Source organism: Ambystoma mexicanum, chromosome 13 (genome assembly GCF_040938575.1).
Source record: "Ambystoma mexicanum isolate Mex_15411 chromosome 13, UKY_AmexF1_1, whole genome shotgun sequence".
Lineage (NCBI taxonomy): Eukaryota > Metazoa > Chordata > Amphibia > Caudata > Ambystomatidae > Ambystoma > Ambystoma mexicanum.
The window spans coordinates 129198993-129216698 of record NC_090938.1 but is presented as its reverse complement, the minus strand read 5'-3'; the positions used below and the strand labels follow the sequence as shown (position 1 = coordinate 129216698).

At 46.4% G+C, this 17706-nt stretch overlaps 1 protein-coding gene across 3 annotated transcripts in view; it reads right to left on the bottom strand.

Moving 5' to 3' along the window:
- The window catches only part of SLC26A8 (solute carrier family 26 member 8), a 3396452-nt gene that overhangs the window by 2124137 nt on the left and 1254609 nt on the right, over positions 1-17706 (bottom strand). For all 3 annotated transcript variants that reach the window (XM_069633436.1, XM_069633435.1, XM_069633437.1), the window contains exon 7: positions 8527-8691. In XM_069633436.1, coding sequence (XP_069489537.1) covers positions 8527-8691 — 165 coding nt within the window. The remainder of the gene's footprint in view (positions 1-8526; positions 8692-17706) is intronic.

Below are 17706 nucleotides of genomic sequence, written 5' to 3'. Positions count from 1 at the left end.
AGGGACAGGGAATTGAGAGTCGAGGAGGCGCGCCTGGAGGATGCACTTAGGTAGGTAACTGCAAAAATGGGCACATATCAGACCCCAGCGACCAAAAGAGAGCATAGGGTGATTAGGGCTCAGCTGGACCTAATCCAGACTCGGGCAGCTGAGCGAAGCTTACTATATCTCAGGCAGAAATTCTATATTAAAGGAAATAGAGCAGACCGTCTTCTCTCGAGACTCCTTAGAAGGGACCAGAACGAGAAGACAATACTGAAAATTAAGGTGGAGGGAGGGGGCACCAGCACCAAAAAGGAGGATATCTCAAAGGAATTTACACATTTTTACACCAACTTATAAGCGTCTGACACTCCGGCACAATCCTCCCAACTAAACTATCTAGACAGGGTCAATTTGCCTCGCATAAGCCACGAAGAGATGGAAACGCTGGAAAGGGATATTACAGAGGATGAGGTTAGGGATGCAATTAGAGCCCTCCCCAATTTTAAGGCGCCGGTCCGGATGGCTATGTGGCAGAGTTTTACAAATTACATAAGGAACTACTCATTCCAGTCCTAACCAGGCTCTATAACCAAATAGGGCAGGACATCGCAGTCACAGGTACAATGGAAGAGGCGAAAGTTGTCCTCATTCATAAAAAGGGCAAGGACCCAACCGAGTGTACCTCCTACCGGCCCATAGCTCTAATTAATGTGGAATCTAAGATATACGCCAAGATTCTAGCTAAAAGATTAGACCACTTGATCCCAAAGCTGGTTCACCCGGACCAATCGGGATTTGTCAGGGGTAGACAAACCACGGACAACGTCAGAAGGCTAGCCCACTTAATAGAGAAATCCCACAAGAAGGAAGTCCCCGCTCTCCTGATGGCAATAGATGCAGAGAAGGCGTTTGATCGGGTGGAGTGGGGATTCCTTTTTGCAACTATGCTCCGGATGGGGTTCGGCCCCAATTTTTTAGATAAGATAAGGGCCAACTATAAACATCCAACCCTCAGACTAGCGGTGAACGGGCAACTCTCAGAACCGGTGCAGGTCGAGTGGGGCAGTAAGCAGGGATGCCTACCGTCCCCAATATTGTACGCCCTTCACTTGGAACCATTCCTCGAAGCGGTGCGCTCCAACCCGTCCATAACCGGCATTCCCTTCGGAGGGGAACCTCAAAATATTGCAGCCTTTGCTGACGATATAATACTCTCTCTGACCCTCTCGAGTACGGCGATCCCTGCAGTGGAAGCTGAGTTGGCTTACTTTGTTAGCGTGGCTGGCTTGAAAGTAAACCCATCTAAAACAGAAATCCTCAACCTTACTGTCCCGTCCCCAGAAGCCCACTCCTTGAAGAGTACTTCTCCATACAGATGGGTAGACCACTCTATCACTTATTTGAGTGTAAAACTAACGACAAGTGTGGATTACCTGTACCAGGAAAACTATCCACCCCTACTGGAGAAGTTAAAAAGCAAGATGATAGACTGGAGGACCCTAGCGATCTCGTGGTTAGGCCGTATCAACACCTTAAAATGTCTATATTCCCAAAGCTTCTGTATCACTCCGCCGCCCTTCCGGCACGAGTTCCCCCAGCCTTCTTTAGGAACCTGAACAAAATTATAAGCAAGTTTGTGTGGGTCAATAAGCCTCCAAGGTTAGCGGCCAGGCTGATGAGAGCTCCCACGGAGCGAAGGGGCATGGGATCACCCGACTTTCGGGCCTACTACAGGGCGGCGCAACTGAAGGTGCTCCGGGTTTGGCAAAGAGATAACCGGGGGAAAGTGTGGAGGCCCATAGATAGGGCGGTCGTAGGGGAGGACCTGGAAGGGGTCTTGTGGAAGTGGACAGGCCACCTCGGATGTATAAAAGTGCAATTCTTGCCATAGTAGCCAAAACCTGGGACGAGGCACATCCGTCGCCCTTCACCCACCTATTTAATAACCCGCAGTTCACTCCTGGGCAAAACGCGATGGCTTTTCAGCAATGGCATCAAGGGGGCTGTAGGATGGTACGTGATATGTTTGAGGGGGGCCAGGTTAAGCTCTTTGAACAATGTAAGACAGACTTGGCGCTGGATGAAAGGGAAAGGTACTGATATTGTCAGCTTAGACACTGGCTCACCCATCCCACCCTAAAGCAAGCCGCTACCCGGGAATGAACCCCCTTTGAAAGATATCTCAACAAGGAATCGGGGGACAAGCACTTGATCACAAACATGTATAAGCACATGAAAGCAAGCTACCGGGTCCGTCATCGAAGACGAGGATTGGGGTGGTTATGGAAGCAGATACCAAAGCTAACAAGGTCCCTTCAAATAAGGGAGGTGTGGTTGAAGTTACTCACCCAGTGGAACATGACCCCCCTCCAAACTTCACAGAATGTATCCTGGAGTATCCCCCCTCTGCTGGAGAGACTGCGGCACAGTGGGCACTTGGGAACACATCTGGTGGGAGTGCCCAAAACTTGAGAATTTTTGGGTGGGGATTTTGGATGCACTTGAACATGTCTTGGGGCTCAATTGTGGGGAGAACAGAGGACTGGCGATTCTGGGACTGGGGGGGCCTTAGCATCTATCAAGATGAAGGCGGACCGCAAGCTTTATGTAATAATAATGATGGCAGCTGCTATGGTCCTAGCGCGCAGATGAAAAGCGAAGGATCAACTGCACGATCACAAATGGGTGGCAAAGATGTGGTCCCTGGTGGCGCTGGAGTGGCTCACGTACTCATTACAGGGTGATCACTTGAAGTTCAGGTCTGATTGGGACTCTGTCATCGAATTCCTGGTGGATGGCACAAGGCAGCGGTGGTGTCCACGAAGCATGCAACTCTTGGGCATAATAGACACCTCCTAGGAGGCAGATTAAGCATGAGGCAGGACAACTGATGATAGCCCGATTGAAAGGGGTGCAGCAGTGGGCCGGGGACGAGCTGAATAATCATGGAGAGGCGGGGTACCTTTGAATTACTCTTGAACCTTGGGTTGGGCAGGGGGGACGAGGGGGGGAGTTGGGGTATCCATTACATGTTTTGTTATTGTTTATCTACGAAAATGCCAATAAAAATTAAGTTTAAAAAAACAAACAAAAGAACACCTCATGGCATTGGAATGTCAATGTGGCATCCAACAGGGTGAGGCTCTACCTCAATGACCCCAAAATAAACTTCATATTAAAGAAATTCTGCAATCAACAATTTGAGGTCGAATACGGAACTTTGCTAACTCAATTTACTGAGGAGAATCAAGGGCTAAAACATCGCAAATTCACATCTAAACACGTATTCAACCTTGAAATTCACAAGTAGAAGCGAATGATGCGACTAGAGATAAGGAAGCTGCATGCTGATAATGGTGTTGAGCACGCAATGAAAAGAGGCGTGTGAAACAGAGATACAAAAACTGGATAAAATCACATCAGGTGATTGTGTTACAAAACGATTCAGAACTCATGATGGAAAAACTGAACAACAAAAACTGCCGTGATTTCTGGAAAATAATCAATAATGAAAGCGCAACACAAGCAGCGCTTCAGACCAACTCAGTATGTGAGGCAGATTGAATAAAACATTACAGCCAGCTATATAGCAAAAAAGGACTTTTTGAAGAGCCTGACCTACCAACACTGCCATGCTGGAATCTATATGTGATATTCTAGATGTTATAAACAAGGTGAGCTCTTCCAGGGCACCGGGGCCTGATGGGCTCACAAATTACACCATCAAACAAAACCCGGAAGAATGGTCTGAAATATGTTTTACACTCTTTCACAGAATCAACAAAAAGTGTGAATCACCAATGTCATGGAAAAGTGCAGTGATAGTGTCAGTATTCAAAAAAGGGAATAGAGCAAACTCTCATGACTACAAGCCAATAGCACTTTTGTATGTACTTGGAAAGGCGTATGCCACAATGCTACAACAAAAACTATGAAAATGGATCTCTGAGTCCAAGCACACAGATCTGCGACAGTCAAGCTTTGGGAAGGGCGTCGGTGTGGGCTGAACTTGTTGATTCTAAATCTAATGAAAATGGAGGCCATAAGAACTGAGGGCAAAGTCCACTTGGCACTGATTGACTTCTCTCATGCTTTTGATAGCAATGAAAGGGAAACCATGTGGTCCAAATTGAAGAACTGGAATTGCCCTCCGGACTTCCTGGCTGCCATTAAAGAGCTACACACTGGCACAAACGTTAAGATTCGCCTATATCAAACTGGCACCATCTCGGCCGCAATTCTTACATTTTGTGTCAAGCAGGGTTGTCCATTGGCTTCCATTATTTTCAACATGTTCATATCTGACATCGGCCAGACTTTTGAGAATGTGTGCTAATTTCCACCGAAAATACATGGAAGCCACATGAGTTGGTTGCTATATGCTGACGACCTCATCCTTTTGAATGCCACTCCGATTGGGCTTCAACGAAAGTTGGAAGCCATAGAAACATACGCAAAAGTCAATGGTCTCTGCTTTAACAAAAACAAATGTGAAATTCTGGCTTTACAGAACATGAGATCAAAATCCAGAACCAAATGAAAACAGTTTAAATGGCGACTAGAAACTGAAACTCTTAGCATTGTGACCAACACTAGATACTTGGGGTTGCAGATCAGTGCTCATATTGACGACAGTCCGTCTGCTGAAAAAGCAAAAACTAAGTGCCAACAGCTAGCATGTCAAGCTTCCATCATCAACAAAAAGTATGGCAAATTCTCCCTGCGACCAGTACTGAACTTTTACAATCAAAAAGCAGTCCCGGCGCTAATATTTGGAGCTGAGTGTGCTTTGGGCTGTGCACATGAACTCTGGGCAACGGTGGAAAATATATTTTGGACAAAAGTTCTGCAAATTCCAAAGGGCACAGCAACTGTGTGCATTCGATACAAATCTCTCAATGAAGGATTCTGCTGGAATACATTAGCCCTATATCGTAAAATCACAATGCAGGACTCTGCTCCCCAATTTGCAATCTTGCATGAACCACAAAACGGCAACACTGAATCTCTACTATTTTTGTGGTCAGAACGTTGTGAAAGTATACTAAAAAGTCTGGAGAGAGACTGCCTAACCTTACAAAACAACCCTGATGCAGTCAAAAACAAACTTTGGCGGCTAGACTCGATCTCAACTGAAGACTTAAGAGCTAGCCAAAGACTAATGAAGGATGTCCCAAGTGAAGCAAGAAGGCTCAATACATGTGGAAGCATTGTAGAACATTTTCCGACTCCTCATCACATAATCACATTTCTGCGATTTTGACTAAATGCTTTCAAAACCAAGGAAAGACTGAGCATTTGGTCTAAAAATCGTAACCAGGCTCTCAAATGTAGATTATGTAGCAAACATGAGGAAACCTTAAAACATTTGGTTTTGTTTTGCACTGCCATTCAATCACAAAGAACAAAACAACTGGTCTCTATCACTGAAAATCAACAAACTCTCAGTAGTGATGAATGGTGGCAACTGATGTTTAGTAGGCACAACAAAAAACGGAATTATGCCTTAATGTTCTTTTTAGAGGACCTATGAATTTTACTATCCACTACATCTAGCGGACTTGACTGAAGAACTTACTTCACGAAACAAAAACTCAAAGAAGATTTCGGAATATGTGGTCCATCTTGTTTTTTTTTCCTTTTTTCTTGGAATTTAACGTATTACGAATAGGAGAAGATGCGGAGGAAGATCGCAATCAAAATGTCACATGCAATCTCTCCATTTATGTTTCGTTTTCCTTTTTTTTGTGCATCTTGTAGCGGTATCCGTCATTCCATCTAAACCCAAACCATCGAATGTCAAACCATCTAATTTATTTCATCGAAATACCATTCCATCGAATTGCCATTTAGTTGAAAAAATGTGATGGTTCCATCGACATCTAATGGTAAGTAATACGTTGGGCTTGGGTTAGTTTAAGGGTTACATTAAGGTTAGGGTTGGGGCCAGGGCTAGGGTTGGGGCTTGGGTTAGGGTTGGGGGGGCAGGCGTGCGGGTTGGGGGAGCGGAGGGGAATATAAAAATAATAATTAAACGTTACAAGGGGCTGGCCAGTGCTGAAATTTCAGCACTGGACAGCGCCATGTAACGTTTTAAAGTTACACATAAATGCATGGAAATGCTACTTTTTACATTTAAAAGTGCATTTCCATTGAACCAGTCCATGTATATTGTCGAAGGACTGGTTTCGATGGAATTGCACTTTTACATTTCAAATATAGGTTGTCGATGCTTTGGCATTCGACTGTTTGTATTCGTTGCTTTAGCATGTAGACCATTTTTTTCGAGGGAACACTATAAACCTTTGTAGCTCCTCTTTTAAAGGTTTGTACAAACCAAATAATAATACAAAAATAAAATAAAAAATAAAGAGCGATCACATCAGAGCCTCCTCTTCTAAAAAATTGGTATGGGAGAAAAGAATTCATCAACACACAGATCCTTGAAAAAAGACCCATGTTCGCAAATGCACTGCATCGATACAAAATAAAAGTCTGTGCTCTTTAATTTACAATGTTGTTATGATGATTATTTGTTACAATACCCAAGAATAAAATTATGCTTGAATGATAAGAAATAATTGATACAAAAGATAAGGCAGTGCATTTTGGAGGTTTACCCCATATCTGACAGACTTTTTGCTAGAATTACTTTAAGCATATTTACAACCCCAAGTGCATAGGTGCTTTCTGGTGTGGACGGCATACCTTTGTAGAATACAACTGTAAGCTGATTGACAGAAAAGTGATGCCCACTCAACACCGTTACACATTAATTTTGGTGCCGCCAGTAATCAAGTCACCATTATTGCAAATGTAGCAGAATGACACAGACGGCTGCTGCTTAGGGCCACTTCAACTGTCTTATGGTGCAACTCACCTTGGTGTAATCATTCTCACATGGTTCTATTGGAATGCTTTAAACGCTAGTATGGAATTAGAAGAGAAAGGAACTAGAAAGAAACAGGTTGAATAGGTAACACGGGACAGGCAGGAAGGGTGACTCTGTAAAGAAGGAAAGGAAAAGAGGAACAAGGAACCAGTAGATTTTCATCAACTCACTACAACATAGGACTTTGTTCAACAGGTGGCATCCTGTTAAAGGTTTGCTTTACATTTTCCCTAGTTTGACCCAAATCTGTAAATAGTCCCAATAAAACTTTGCTGAAAAATATTAGCCTTCATGTGTACTTCGTGTTGATCATACTCAGCTTTGTGACACCTGCCTGCAATCGTAATGGACTCTGGAGGCTGAAGTCCAACAGCTTATTTTTCACTGCCATTTACTTGCTGAGGTGCACATGTGTGCTGCAGCACTGCCCTTGTATTCACTTGGAAGGACTGTTGAGTCGAGGCACCAACTGTAAATGTATGTGTGCTGCACACAACCACCTCTGAGTTTACAACCTTAAACTCAACTAATTTTGTAGTTTCAGTGACTTTGGGAGGCATGACAGTGGCAGACTTGTGTGCTCTTTAATACTGGTAGATCACTGCCTGACTTAGTGAGTTGCGTATAGGTCTTTGCAAACCCTCTGGACCCCTGCTGTGTAACATCTGGCAAAACTATCACCATAAAGCTAGGTTTAGACCACTTGTAGGGGGCCTGCCCCAAATTTAGGTTTCCCAGTGCAATCTGTCTGGGTCTGCATAGTTAGGCCCAAAGTGCAGCCGTGGCACTTGTTCTCGCCAGGTACTGCAGTAATGCGTGTTGCTCAGAACTCCTGGAGCAGGAAACGTATCCCAGAGGTGGGGTACCTGTGAAAGAAAGAAGATCAGGAGGACTAGCCTACTTCATCTTCATAAACTCCATTGCTCTGTCAGAGGAAACTGTCCTCCAAGTGTGAAAGACTGCATTTGAGGACCCTAAAGGAAAGTTTGTCATTAGTGGCCTGGGCCATGGCAGAACAGAAAAAGGTTCTGTGGGCTAGGCAGGAATAAGCCTATCACGCTGCAGGGACCAAAAATCCCATGTTTTGGGACATAGGCAGGGAAGAAAGAAAAATTGAAAAGAAATTGGAGTGCACAGGCGCATCTCTTAATAATGCTCCAGCCTCAATTATGCATGGAAAAGCACTGGTAACCGGGTCTTGGAGCGGGAGTGAGGGAGGATATGTCCAAGCACTCCATGCATTGCTTTTTGTATATCCAAATGCTGCTGCAAGTCATGCTCAGTTCTACTCACCTTAGGGCTGCAACATCCCAGGAGTACGGAGGAAAGAGCACAGGACGGAGGATCACATGCTTGATTCTGGTGAGGGGAAGGAAATTCTAGAAATAGTAACACATATGTGCCATTGATGGTATTTGTATTATAGAATATGAAAAATTGATGTATACTTTACTTGAAAGTTCCAATTGCAGAGGTGAGATAGATTTAGAATGAGGCCTAAATACACTACAACGTCTTGGGATCTATTATTACAGGTAAATCATGTAATCTTACTCAACACAAACCCCATTAGCTTTCCAATAATCACACAAATGATTCTTTCAAGTCCCCCCACCATTTGATCCCGCTCAAGTTTTAAAGTTACTCACATAAAAGATGGCAAGAGGGCCCGAGTTGAAGGCAAGCGGAATTCCTAAAATGAATGCAGTTTGAGACACAAGTACGAAAATGGCTGCAGCTGCGAGGAAGGCACTCATCATTATCTCTGACAAATAGGTGGTTATGTATCCGAAGCCTACACATCCCAGACCCAGCTACAGAAAAAACAAGACCAAAGACAACAAATGATTATCAGCAAGGCACATAGGCGGCAGGCAAGACTTAATGTGTAGCAGCTGAAACAGGTAGTCAAGGGTGCTGGAAAAGTATGATGATGAAACAACAATATAAAAGAAAAGGTTACTCACTGTAGTGACTAACATATTCCTAGTCCATAGTCCCCTTGCTTCCATACTTGTGGGATATTCCGTCCTTTGGGATGGGACCGGAGTACTTTTTGGTAGCATCCAAAAAACCTTGCGTTTTTTAAATTTGTATGCAGGGCCAGCGTGCGTATGACTCTAGCCCTGCCTCCCCGAGCCACGCCCAGCAGTAGCCCTTCAGTCATTTTCCATCGCCAAGCAAGGTCGGTAGACAAATTAGCAATTAAAGGGAACTTTTTAGAGGAGATGGAGGGTGGGATTATGGGAGGAAAGAGGACTATGGACTAGGAGTATGCTAGTCACTACAGTGAGTAACCTTTTCTTACTCCTACATCCTGTCCTCTTTTCTCCATACTTGTGGAATATTCACAAGCACTGATGTATAGATAATGGATGGATGGATTACATTCCCTTAAGTGAACAGGTTTCTGAGGATCACTTAAGAAAACTGAGCATCAGCTCTAGAGCTGAGGTAGAGACAATAATGTTTGCAGAATGCTGAGGGGGAGACCCAAGTGGCTGTCTTTTTTCGATGATTTCCCAGGGAACGTACTTACAGAAAGCCACAGAGGCCGCTTTACCCCACACTAGATGTGCATGGATGCCGTGGGGGGCCTGTAGGCCTTGCACTGTGTGGATGTATTGCAGGAAACTATGCAGTGGGAAGTTGGAGGCTGTGTTCCTTTCGCATTTCCGTATGTCACAAAAAGATGAGAATATGTTCTAAAGCCCTTTGTCCTGTCCAGATAGAACTTGAGAGCTCTTCCGATGTCAAGATTTTGTAGGATCTGTTCTGCGTCTGACGAGTGGTTCGACAAAAACATCGGCAAGGTGATAGATTGGTTAATATGACATTTCAAAATCATTTTAGGGAGGGAAGACGGGTGCATGGAATTCTGTGCATGGGTTCTTCAATGCAGAAGGCCTGCAGCTCGCCAATTAGTGATGGTGACCAGGAAGGCCACTTACCATGTGAGCAATTTTGAGTCGCCAATGGGCTCCAACTGTTTATGGCAGAGCGTGTTGAGCACCACATTTAGGTTCTATTTCGCCTGGGATGCTTGATGGGAGGAAAGAGATGTAGAAGATCGCTGAAAAAATGTTTAATCACTGGGTTTGCGAGAGTGAACGAAGAAGAATCAGTATTAAGGTATGCCCTGATAACCAACAGGTATGTACGGCAAGAGTACTTATGGTTGCCTCTGGGTGCAAGGTCCGAGATAAAGGAGAGGACACAATCCACCGAAGCTTGATAAGGATCGATCTGTTTGTCTAAGCACTAGTGACAGAAGCAGAGCCATTTGCTTTTGTACTGTGCATGCACAGAGAGTTTGCGTGCCGCCTGGATGATGCGCATATTATCATTGGTTAGGTTAAACTGTGAGAGCGACCGGATTTCAGCAAATAGGCCGTTAAATTGAGAGATTGTGGGGAGGGATGCCACACCTGTTGGTCGTTCTGGTGCAGGAGATTGGGAATCTCCGGCAACTGGATCAATGGAGAGACTGACAGCTTCTTTAGCTCTGAAAACCAGAACGTGGCTGGCCACCAAGGTGCTGAAGACCAGCATGCATCTCTATGCCTTCCGCAGCTTTAGCAAGTCGCAATGAATTAAAGGGAGGGGAGGAAAGACGAATGCCAGAAGCATGTAGCAGACGTTTCCTGTTGGTGAGTGTTGCAAACAGGTCTACACTTGGGGTCCCGACTCAGAGAAGAGATGTAAGAGAACTTGATCATTTAACTCTCACTTGTGATTTGCAGAAGAACGGCGACTGAGGGAATCAGCCTCTGTGTTTTAAGGAATTTGCATCACGTGAAGCCAAATTCCCTTCTGCACTGCCCATTCCCATATCTGTAGAGATTGATCCACCAGGGGAAAGGACTTGATTGACCCCCTTGCTTGTTCATGTAAAACATTGAGAATGAGTTGTCTGTTCTGATGCAAACTATCTTGTTGAAGATACTGGACCAGAATGCATTCATGACCAGAAAAATCACTAGTAATTTGAGGTAGTTGATGTGGAATTCCCTGTCTGCGGAATACCACAGATGAACAAATTACTTACTCCTGGTAACATTCTTTCGACTGGATGTTCCTCCCACGTATTCCCCATCTTTGATATTCGATATCCAGCTTGAGCTGCTTCAGAATTTTGTTTTCGGCAGAGGGCGCTGTGTGTCGATGGCGTCGACCCGTTGTCCCTCGAGGACCTCTGTCTCGATGATGATGTCATCGAAGGCATATATAGCACGCGATACAGAGTTTCAGGTAAGAGTTCAGTTTTTTCTTACAGTAGAAATACCTGCATAACCACACCACGGGAACTTCTGTACTCAGCCTTGAAGTGAAAGCTGTAATAGCATGGGAAATTCTACTGTGCGTAGATTTGGAGGGCGCAGAGAAATACGTGTAAGGAACATCCAGTCGAAAGAACATTAGCTGGGGTAAGTAACTTGTTCTTCGAATGGAGTGTATCCTCCCACGTATTCCTCATCTTTGATAGACTCCCAAAGCAGTACTAGATTTGGTGAAGGGAGGAAGAATTTCAGTTTCTTAAAGGTTTTCATGAATCGAATGCAGGACTGCTTTTCTAAAGCTTGTTTTGTGAATTTGTGAATGTCTAAATCGTACACCACGTTGCTGCCTCACAAATACTTTTTTTAGGTAGCCATGCCCCTGGTGGAATGGGCTCTTAACCCTTCCGGAGGATCCTTGCCTGTCAGTCTGTACCATCCAAAATAGCCAGAATTAACCACTTGGATAAGGTCTGTTTCGTAACAGCCTGACCACGGTTGTGGCCTGTATAGCCAATGAAAATCTGATCATCAATACAAAGTTTTGACAGCCTAGATATATAAAAGCTCAGGGCTCTGCGAGGGACCAACATGTGAAATCTCACCTACTTCTTGCCAGGATGAGGTAGGGGATAGAAAGAAGGTAAAACAATGTTCTGCCCTACGTGAAAATCAGAAATAATTTTGGGTAAAAATGAAGGTTTAACCCTTAGAACAACCCTATCCTTATGGAAGATAGTAAAGGGTGGCTTGGATGAAAGTGCCTGCAACTCAACTAACTCAACTAACTCACTCTACTGGCTGAAGTTCGAGCTACCAAGAGAATGGTTTTAACGGTTAAAAACCTTAAAGGACATGATTGTAAAGGTTCAAAGGGTGCACACATAAGACATTTTAATACCAGATTAAGGTCCCAGGTTGGAACCTGGAAAGGAGATGGGGGAACACACTGGTGAGCCCCTTTTGAAATTGTGACAGCAGTGGAATTTTGAAAATATGAACATTCCTCTGACGAGCGCTTAAAGATGGACAGCGCCACTAAATAGCGTAAGGATAAAACATTGGTTTTGCACAGAAAAGGGTCTACATTCTTGTCTTTGCACCAGCTGCAGAATTTGTTCCAACAGCAAAGCTACAAAGACTTGGTTGCTAGCCTTCTGGCCGAAATCAAAAATCTCCATTACGTCATCTGGGAGATCCCAATCCGTGAATCTCAGCCTCTCAGTAACCATGCGTGAAAGCTGAGTGTCTTGACCTCTGAATGGAGAACCCGACTCTCCTCACGCGAGAGAAGGTCCTCTCTTTGTGGAATACGTATTGGGGGGCAATCGGGGGCAATTAGGATCAGGTGTTTCCCAAACTTTCTCAACCTCCTGATCACATGAGGCATGACGGGGATTCGAGGAAACGCATACAGGAGTGGGAACACTACTAACGTGTCTCATAGAGCTCCTCTTGGGTGAAATTCCCGGGAGCAGTACAGTTCACACTTCCGGTTGACACTGGTCGCGAACAGAACCACTTGAGGGGTTGACCAAAGGGTGAAGATCTCTAGAAGGACTTCCTGAGCTAGTTCCCTCTCGTGGGAGACTGTGCTCTGCCTGAACGGCTGCCACCATGTTCTCCTCCCTGGCTGGGTGAACTGCTGATAGGGAGATTCCTTCCTGAATTGCCCAGTACCAGAGCTGCATTGCCTCTCTGCACAGTGGTAGTGACCCTACATCATCTCTTTTGTTGAGGTAGTACATGGCCACTGTGTTGTCTGTCATTATCAGGGCATTCTTTCCCCGCACAGAGGGCAGGAAGGCCTTCAGCGCTAGTTGGATTGCCCTCAGCTCCAAAAGATTGATATGTAGTTTGGACTCCGATGGAGACCAATGACTGCTGACTGTCAGATCGTTGGTGAGGGCTCCACAACCCGTAATCGAGGCATACGTCACTACTGTTATCTCCGACCATGGTTGCCAAAAAGGTTCTCCCTTCAGAATGTTGTCCTCACAGGCCCACCACAGAAGATCCTGTGCGACTCTGCTCAGAACCTGTAGTAGGTCCAACATCTTTCCTGAAAACTGGGACCATTGAGTTCTGAGAGCCCATTGATGGGATCACATTCTCGGGTGGGCTTCTGGCACCACAATAATGCAGGATGCCATGAGGGCGAGCAACCTCAAAAAATCAAAGTCCGGAAGACTGTGGGCATTCTGAAACTGGGAGACCATCTGTAAAATGTCTTGAGCCCTCACCTTGGGTGGCAAGCTCTTTCCCTAGAAAGTATCCAGTACAGCTCTGATGAACTTTTGAGAAGGTGTCATATGGGACTTCTTGTAATTGAGGGAGAAAACCAGTCTGTGAACAGAGTGGCAGGTGACGTTGAGATGATCCCAGACTTGTTCAGGAGAATGCGCCCTGATCAGTCAATCATCCAGGTAAGGGTAGACGTGAATCCCCCCACCAGTTTGGTGAAAACCCTCGGGTGGAGGTCAGCTCGAATGGCAGAACTCGAAACTGATAATGAGAACCGCCAACAGCGAACCTCAGGTATTTTCTGGGCTTGAGATGGATTGGCACATGAAAATAAGCATCCTGAAGGTCCAATGACACCAACCAATCCTGGAGTTGGAGGGCCTGAAGAATCTGAGAAAGTGTGACCATCTTGAACCTGTCCTTCCTGAGGAACTTGTCCAAGTATCTCAAGTCCAAGATGGGTCTCAGTCCTCTGTCCTTCTTGGGTATTAGAAAATAAGGGGAATACCTATCGTTGTTCCTCTCCGCTACAGGCACTGGTTCTATAGCGCCTTTCTCCAGCAGGGTTAAAATCTACTGCACAAGGAGCGGATCCGGAATCCTCAAAGAGTGGTTCCCCGGTGGATTGTTCTGAGGTCTCCTTATGAAAGGAAGGCAGTAACCGTGGGCTACCGTTTCTAGAGCCCAAGCATTAGAAGTAATGTCTCGCCATTCTTCTAGATACTGAGACAGCCTTCCCCCCACTTGTGAACTGTGACTCAAGACCTCAAAGAGGTTTTGAGGCGGATGATGCAGCGGCTGATGGTAAGGAAGCTCCTGCTTGAGCTGATTTTGCACCCCTTCCTCGTCCACCACGAGGAAATCTTCTTTGCCCCCTTTGACTGGCCATGCCTCTCGCCCTTCCAACAGAGAAGTATTAGCGAAAAGATCTACCTGTCCAAGGTTGTCCACTAGGTAAAAAAGGCTGAGGTTGCTTAATAGCAGCGCCTAAAGATTTGGCTGCCGCCTTTGAGGTCTGCAACTTCTCAAGGCTCTCATCAGCCTTGTTGCCAGAAAGGTGAGACCGGTCAAAAAGCATGTTGAGAAGTCTGGATTGCACGTCCGGTGCAAAACCCGACTTCTTCAACCTCGCAAGCATGCACATAACGTTGCTGGTAGCCATGGTTCTGCTGATGCTATCAGCAGAATTGAAACCTGACTGAAGAGGCTCGCACATGGCCTCTTTGGCGTCTATAACTATGGCCAAGAAGAGGTCTCTTTCATCCCCCTCGGGAATGTGCTCCGCTGCCATGGAAATGCAGTCCCATAGAGTGAACGTAAACTTTGCGAGGGGACAGGTTGAGTAGGCAGATTTTAGTGCCATGCTCCCTGCAGAGAATACCTTGCTTGCCCATCCATCTACGCGTTTGTCGTGCCTATCAGGAGGGAGGGTAGGGTACGCCGCCTGTTTTGATGTCGCAGTAGCTGCCTGCACCACTAGACTCTCTGGAATGGGGTGTTTTGACAGGTAGGCGGGGTCACTACTGGAACGTCGGCACTTCTTTGTCAAGTTTTTATTAACAGCCGGATTGGTCTCCCATGTCTCCCAGTTCGCTGCCACCCTTTTCTGTAAGGCAATATGGAATGGTAAAATGGGATCTGACTGTGGACCTTTGTCTAGAATGTCAGTAAGGTCATCTTGTTCGTACGGTAATGGCGCCATACTCAAACCCATGTACTTCACTACCTTTGACATGAGTTGCCTGTAGGATGCATCTGCATGCTCCCCAGCCTCTGGTTTCCCAAACTCTAGTTCAGGTAAGGTATCCACCCCACTTGCAGTCGGCAGATTATCATAGAGGTACTTTATCCTAGACTCCTCTGCAATGAAACTCACTGGTACAGTAGGCGTACCATATTGTAGGCAAATGGGGCCTCTGCATCAGACCGCTCCTCTTCTTCGAAAATTGAAGAGACTTAAAAAAGTCTTTCCTAGGTTGTGGGGCATAAGTTTTGCCAGGAATCATGGGTTTTGACAATAATGACTTTGACGCTGGAGTAGTCATCAAGGCTTTCTTTATCGGCGCCATAGCCTTGACTGGGGCACTCAGCATTGATGGCGCAGCTGGCAAAGATGGCACAGCTGGCGTTGATGCCTTCGGCGTCGAGGTCAAGGGGTTGGCAGGCGTCAGAGGCGCCGCCGGCGTCCAAGGCGTCAATGACCTCAACTTCGACTTGTGTTTATGGCTTGAGTGATCCTTCAATGAGACATCGGATCGAGGCCTCAAAGGCTCATGATGCGGATCGGGCCTTTGTCCGGGGCTCGAGGGCGCACAAGTCTTAGGCAGAGATCTTTCCTTCTCAGGTTTCTTTAGAAGGCACATTAGGAGCATGGCTTGGTTTTTGCTTTACGAAAACTTTAAGCATTTCAGCCCTGAAGGCATCCCACTCGGCCGGAGTGGATTTCTTGGTTGGACAAGCTAATCTTCGACCTGGACCGCTTGGCCTTCTTCCTCCGGGGAGAATCGGCTAGCGACTCGCCAGTCAAAGGTTTCACTGATAAGGTAGGGGATTTTGCCTACCTTCAGCTTCCCCTTCAGTTCCCAGAAGGCCTTTCCAGTCATAGACCGGCACTTGGAGCAATCAGAGGTGTCATGGTCCGCTCCGAGGCACCACAAACATATTCGGTGCAGATCAGTCAGGGACATTTTGCGATCCTCAATCCCGACACTTTCTAAAACTGGACTTTGGAGTCGTCGGTGTCGAAGATGAAGACATCTCGATTGTTGAAGATTTAACAAAGAAGTCACAAGATGTGTAGAAAAGCGCTGTATTTCGTCGAAGCTTTCGCTGTCATCGAAAATCAGAACTGAAGCCAACGCGTACTATATATGTCTTCAATGACATCACCCTCGACGGAGGCCTTCGAGGGACATCGAGTCGACGCCATCGACGCACAGTGCCCTCTGCCAAGAATTTTGTCAAAAGATGAGGAATACGTGCAAGGACACAATCCATCCGAAGGGGAGAGTGGAAGTTGAATTTGAACTTTTAACAAAGCGGTCCTGCGGAGGTCTGTAAAGAAAGCCACACACATTCGAAAGTCTTCAACACCTGAAAGTGGTCTGAGCCTGGCTGAGGGAGACCGGAGGTTAAATAAGCTTGGGGAACGGAGCCCCTTTGCATGTTTTGTTGAACGTTGTGCTGAAGAGGTCTGAGCTGACAGAGGGGGACCTATGTGAACTGTGTTTGAAGAGGTCTGAGCCCAACAGAGGGGGACCTACGTGAACTTTGTGTTGAAATATAATTTGAAGGTCTGAAAGAGAGACTTTAACGTGGAAGGCCAGGCGGGCTACGGTCCACGTTTTAGAACTTGTTATTGAACTAAGAATCCGAGCCAGAGAGTTTCATACTGCCTACAAGGACCGCCTTACTCTGTGGGGTCTAACACGGGCAGGAGAGCTTATTCAGCCACCTTTATTCATTTGAACACTGATTTTTTTTTTGCATACATTTCTCCTTTATAAACTTTTTGTACAAGAGATAGGGCAGGCATTTGTTTTTTGTTAGCATAGGCCGTTTTAATTTGACTGACTCTAGTAGGACTGTGTTGTTTATCGTTTGAATGTTTAGACTACTCCCATCTTAGTTATAGGTCAGAGTAGGAGTTTTCCCAACCTCAAAAACTTTAATAAAGGGGGTGTGGCCAACTGCGAGATGCGGTAGATGTGTGCCTCCAGAGCTCCCGCAGCCACGGCTGGCATCCTGATCGAAAACGCCCACTTGCCAACATCTGCCGACCCCCAAAATACATCCTACGGTGTATGAAGACTTGGGGCACACCCACGCTTGAAATTAGCCTGTAACACGCCGGGGCTGAAGGACGGGAGGTCGGTGAAAGTAGCGCCGACACCAACCAACAGACAACCAAGATGGCCACCGGAGCAATGGGCGCGTTCTGAGGGAGGAGCAGAGCGGCCCGTACTCCGACACCCGGAAAATTACCAAAGCGGGTACCGAGGATCTGCAGGAGATCCAGGCCCCAGGAGCGAGGACCGACACGGCGGACGCCGGCCCGCGCAAGTGACAGAGATCCGGGTGGCTGTGACCGGGGGACTGGAGGAGTGAAGGGCCGGAGGCGGAGCCCCGGTGGATCCCCGACCGGTGGCATCAGAGACCCGAGCCGCCCACCCGGGTGCAGAGAGGTGGGAAGGACCCACCCAGGCTGAGCCGCAGTAGCCTGAAGACAGCGGAGGCTGCCCCACCGGTGAGTGCCTGCGCCATAGACCCTTGCGCATGAAGCACACCCCATCTGCTCTCCCGCCCGGG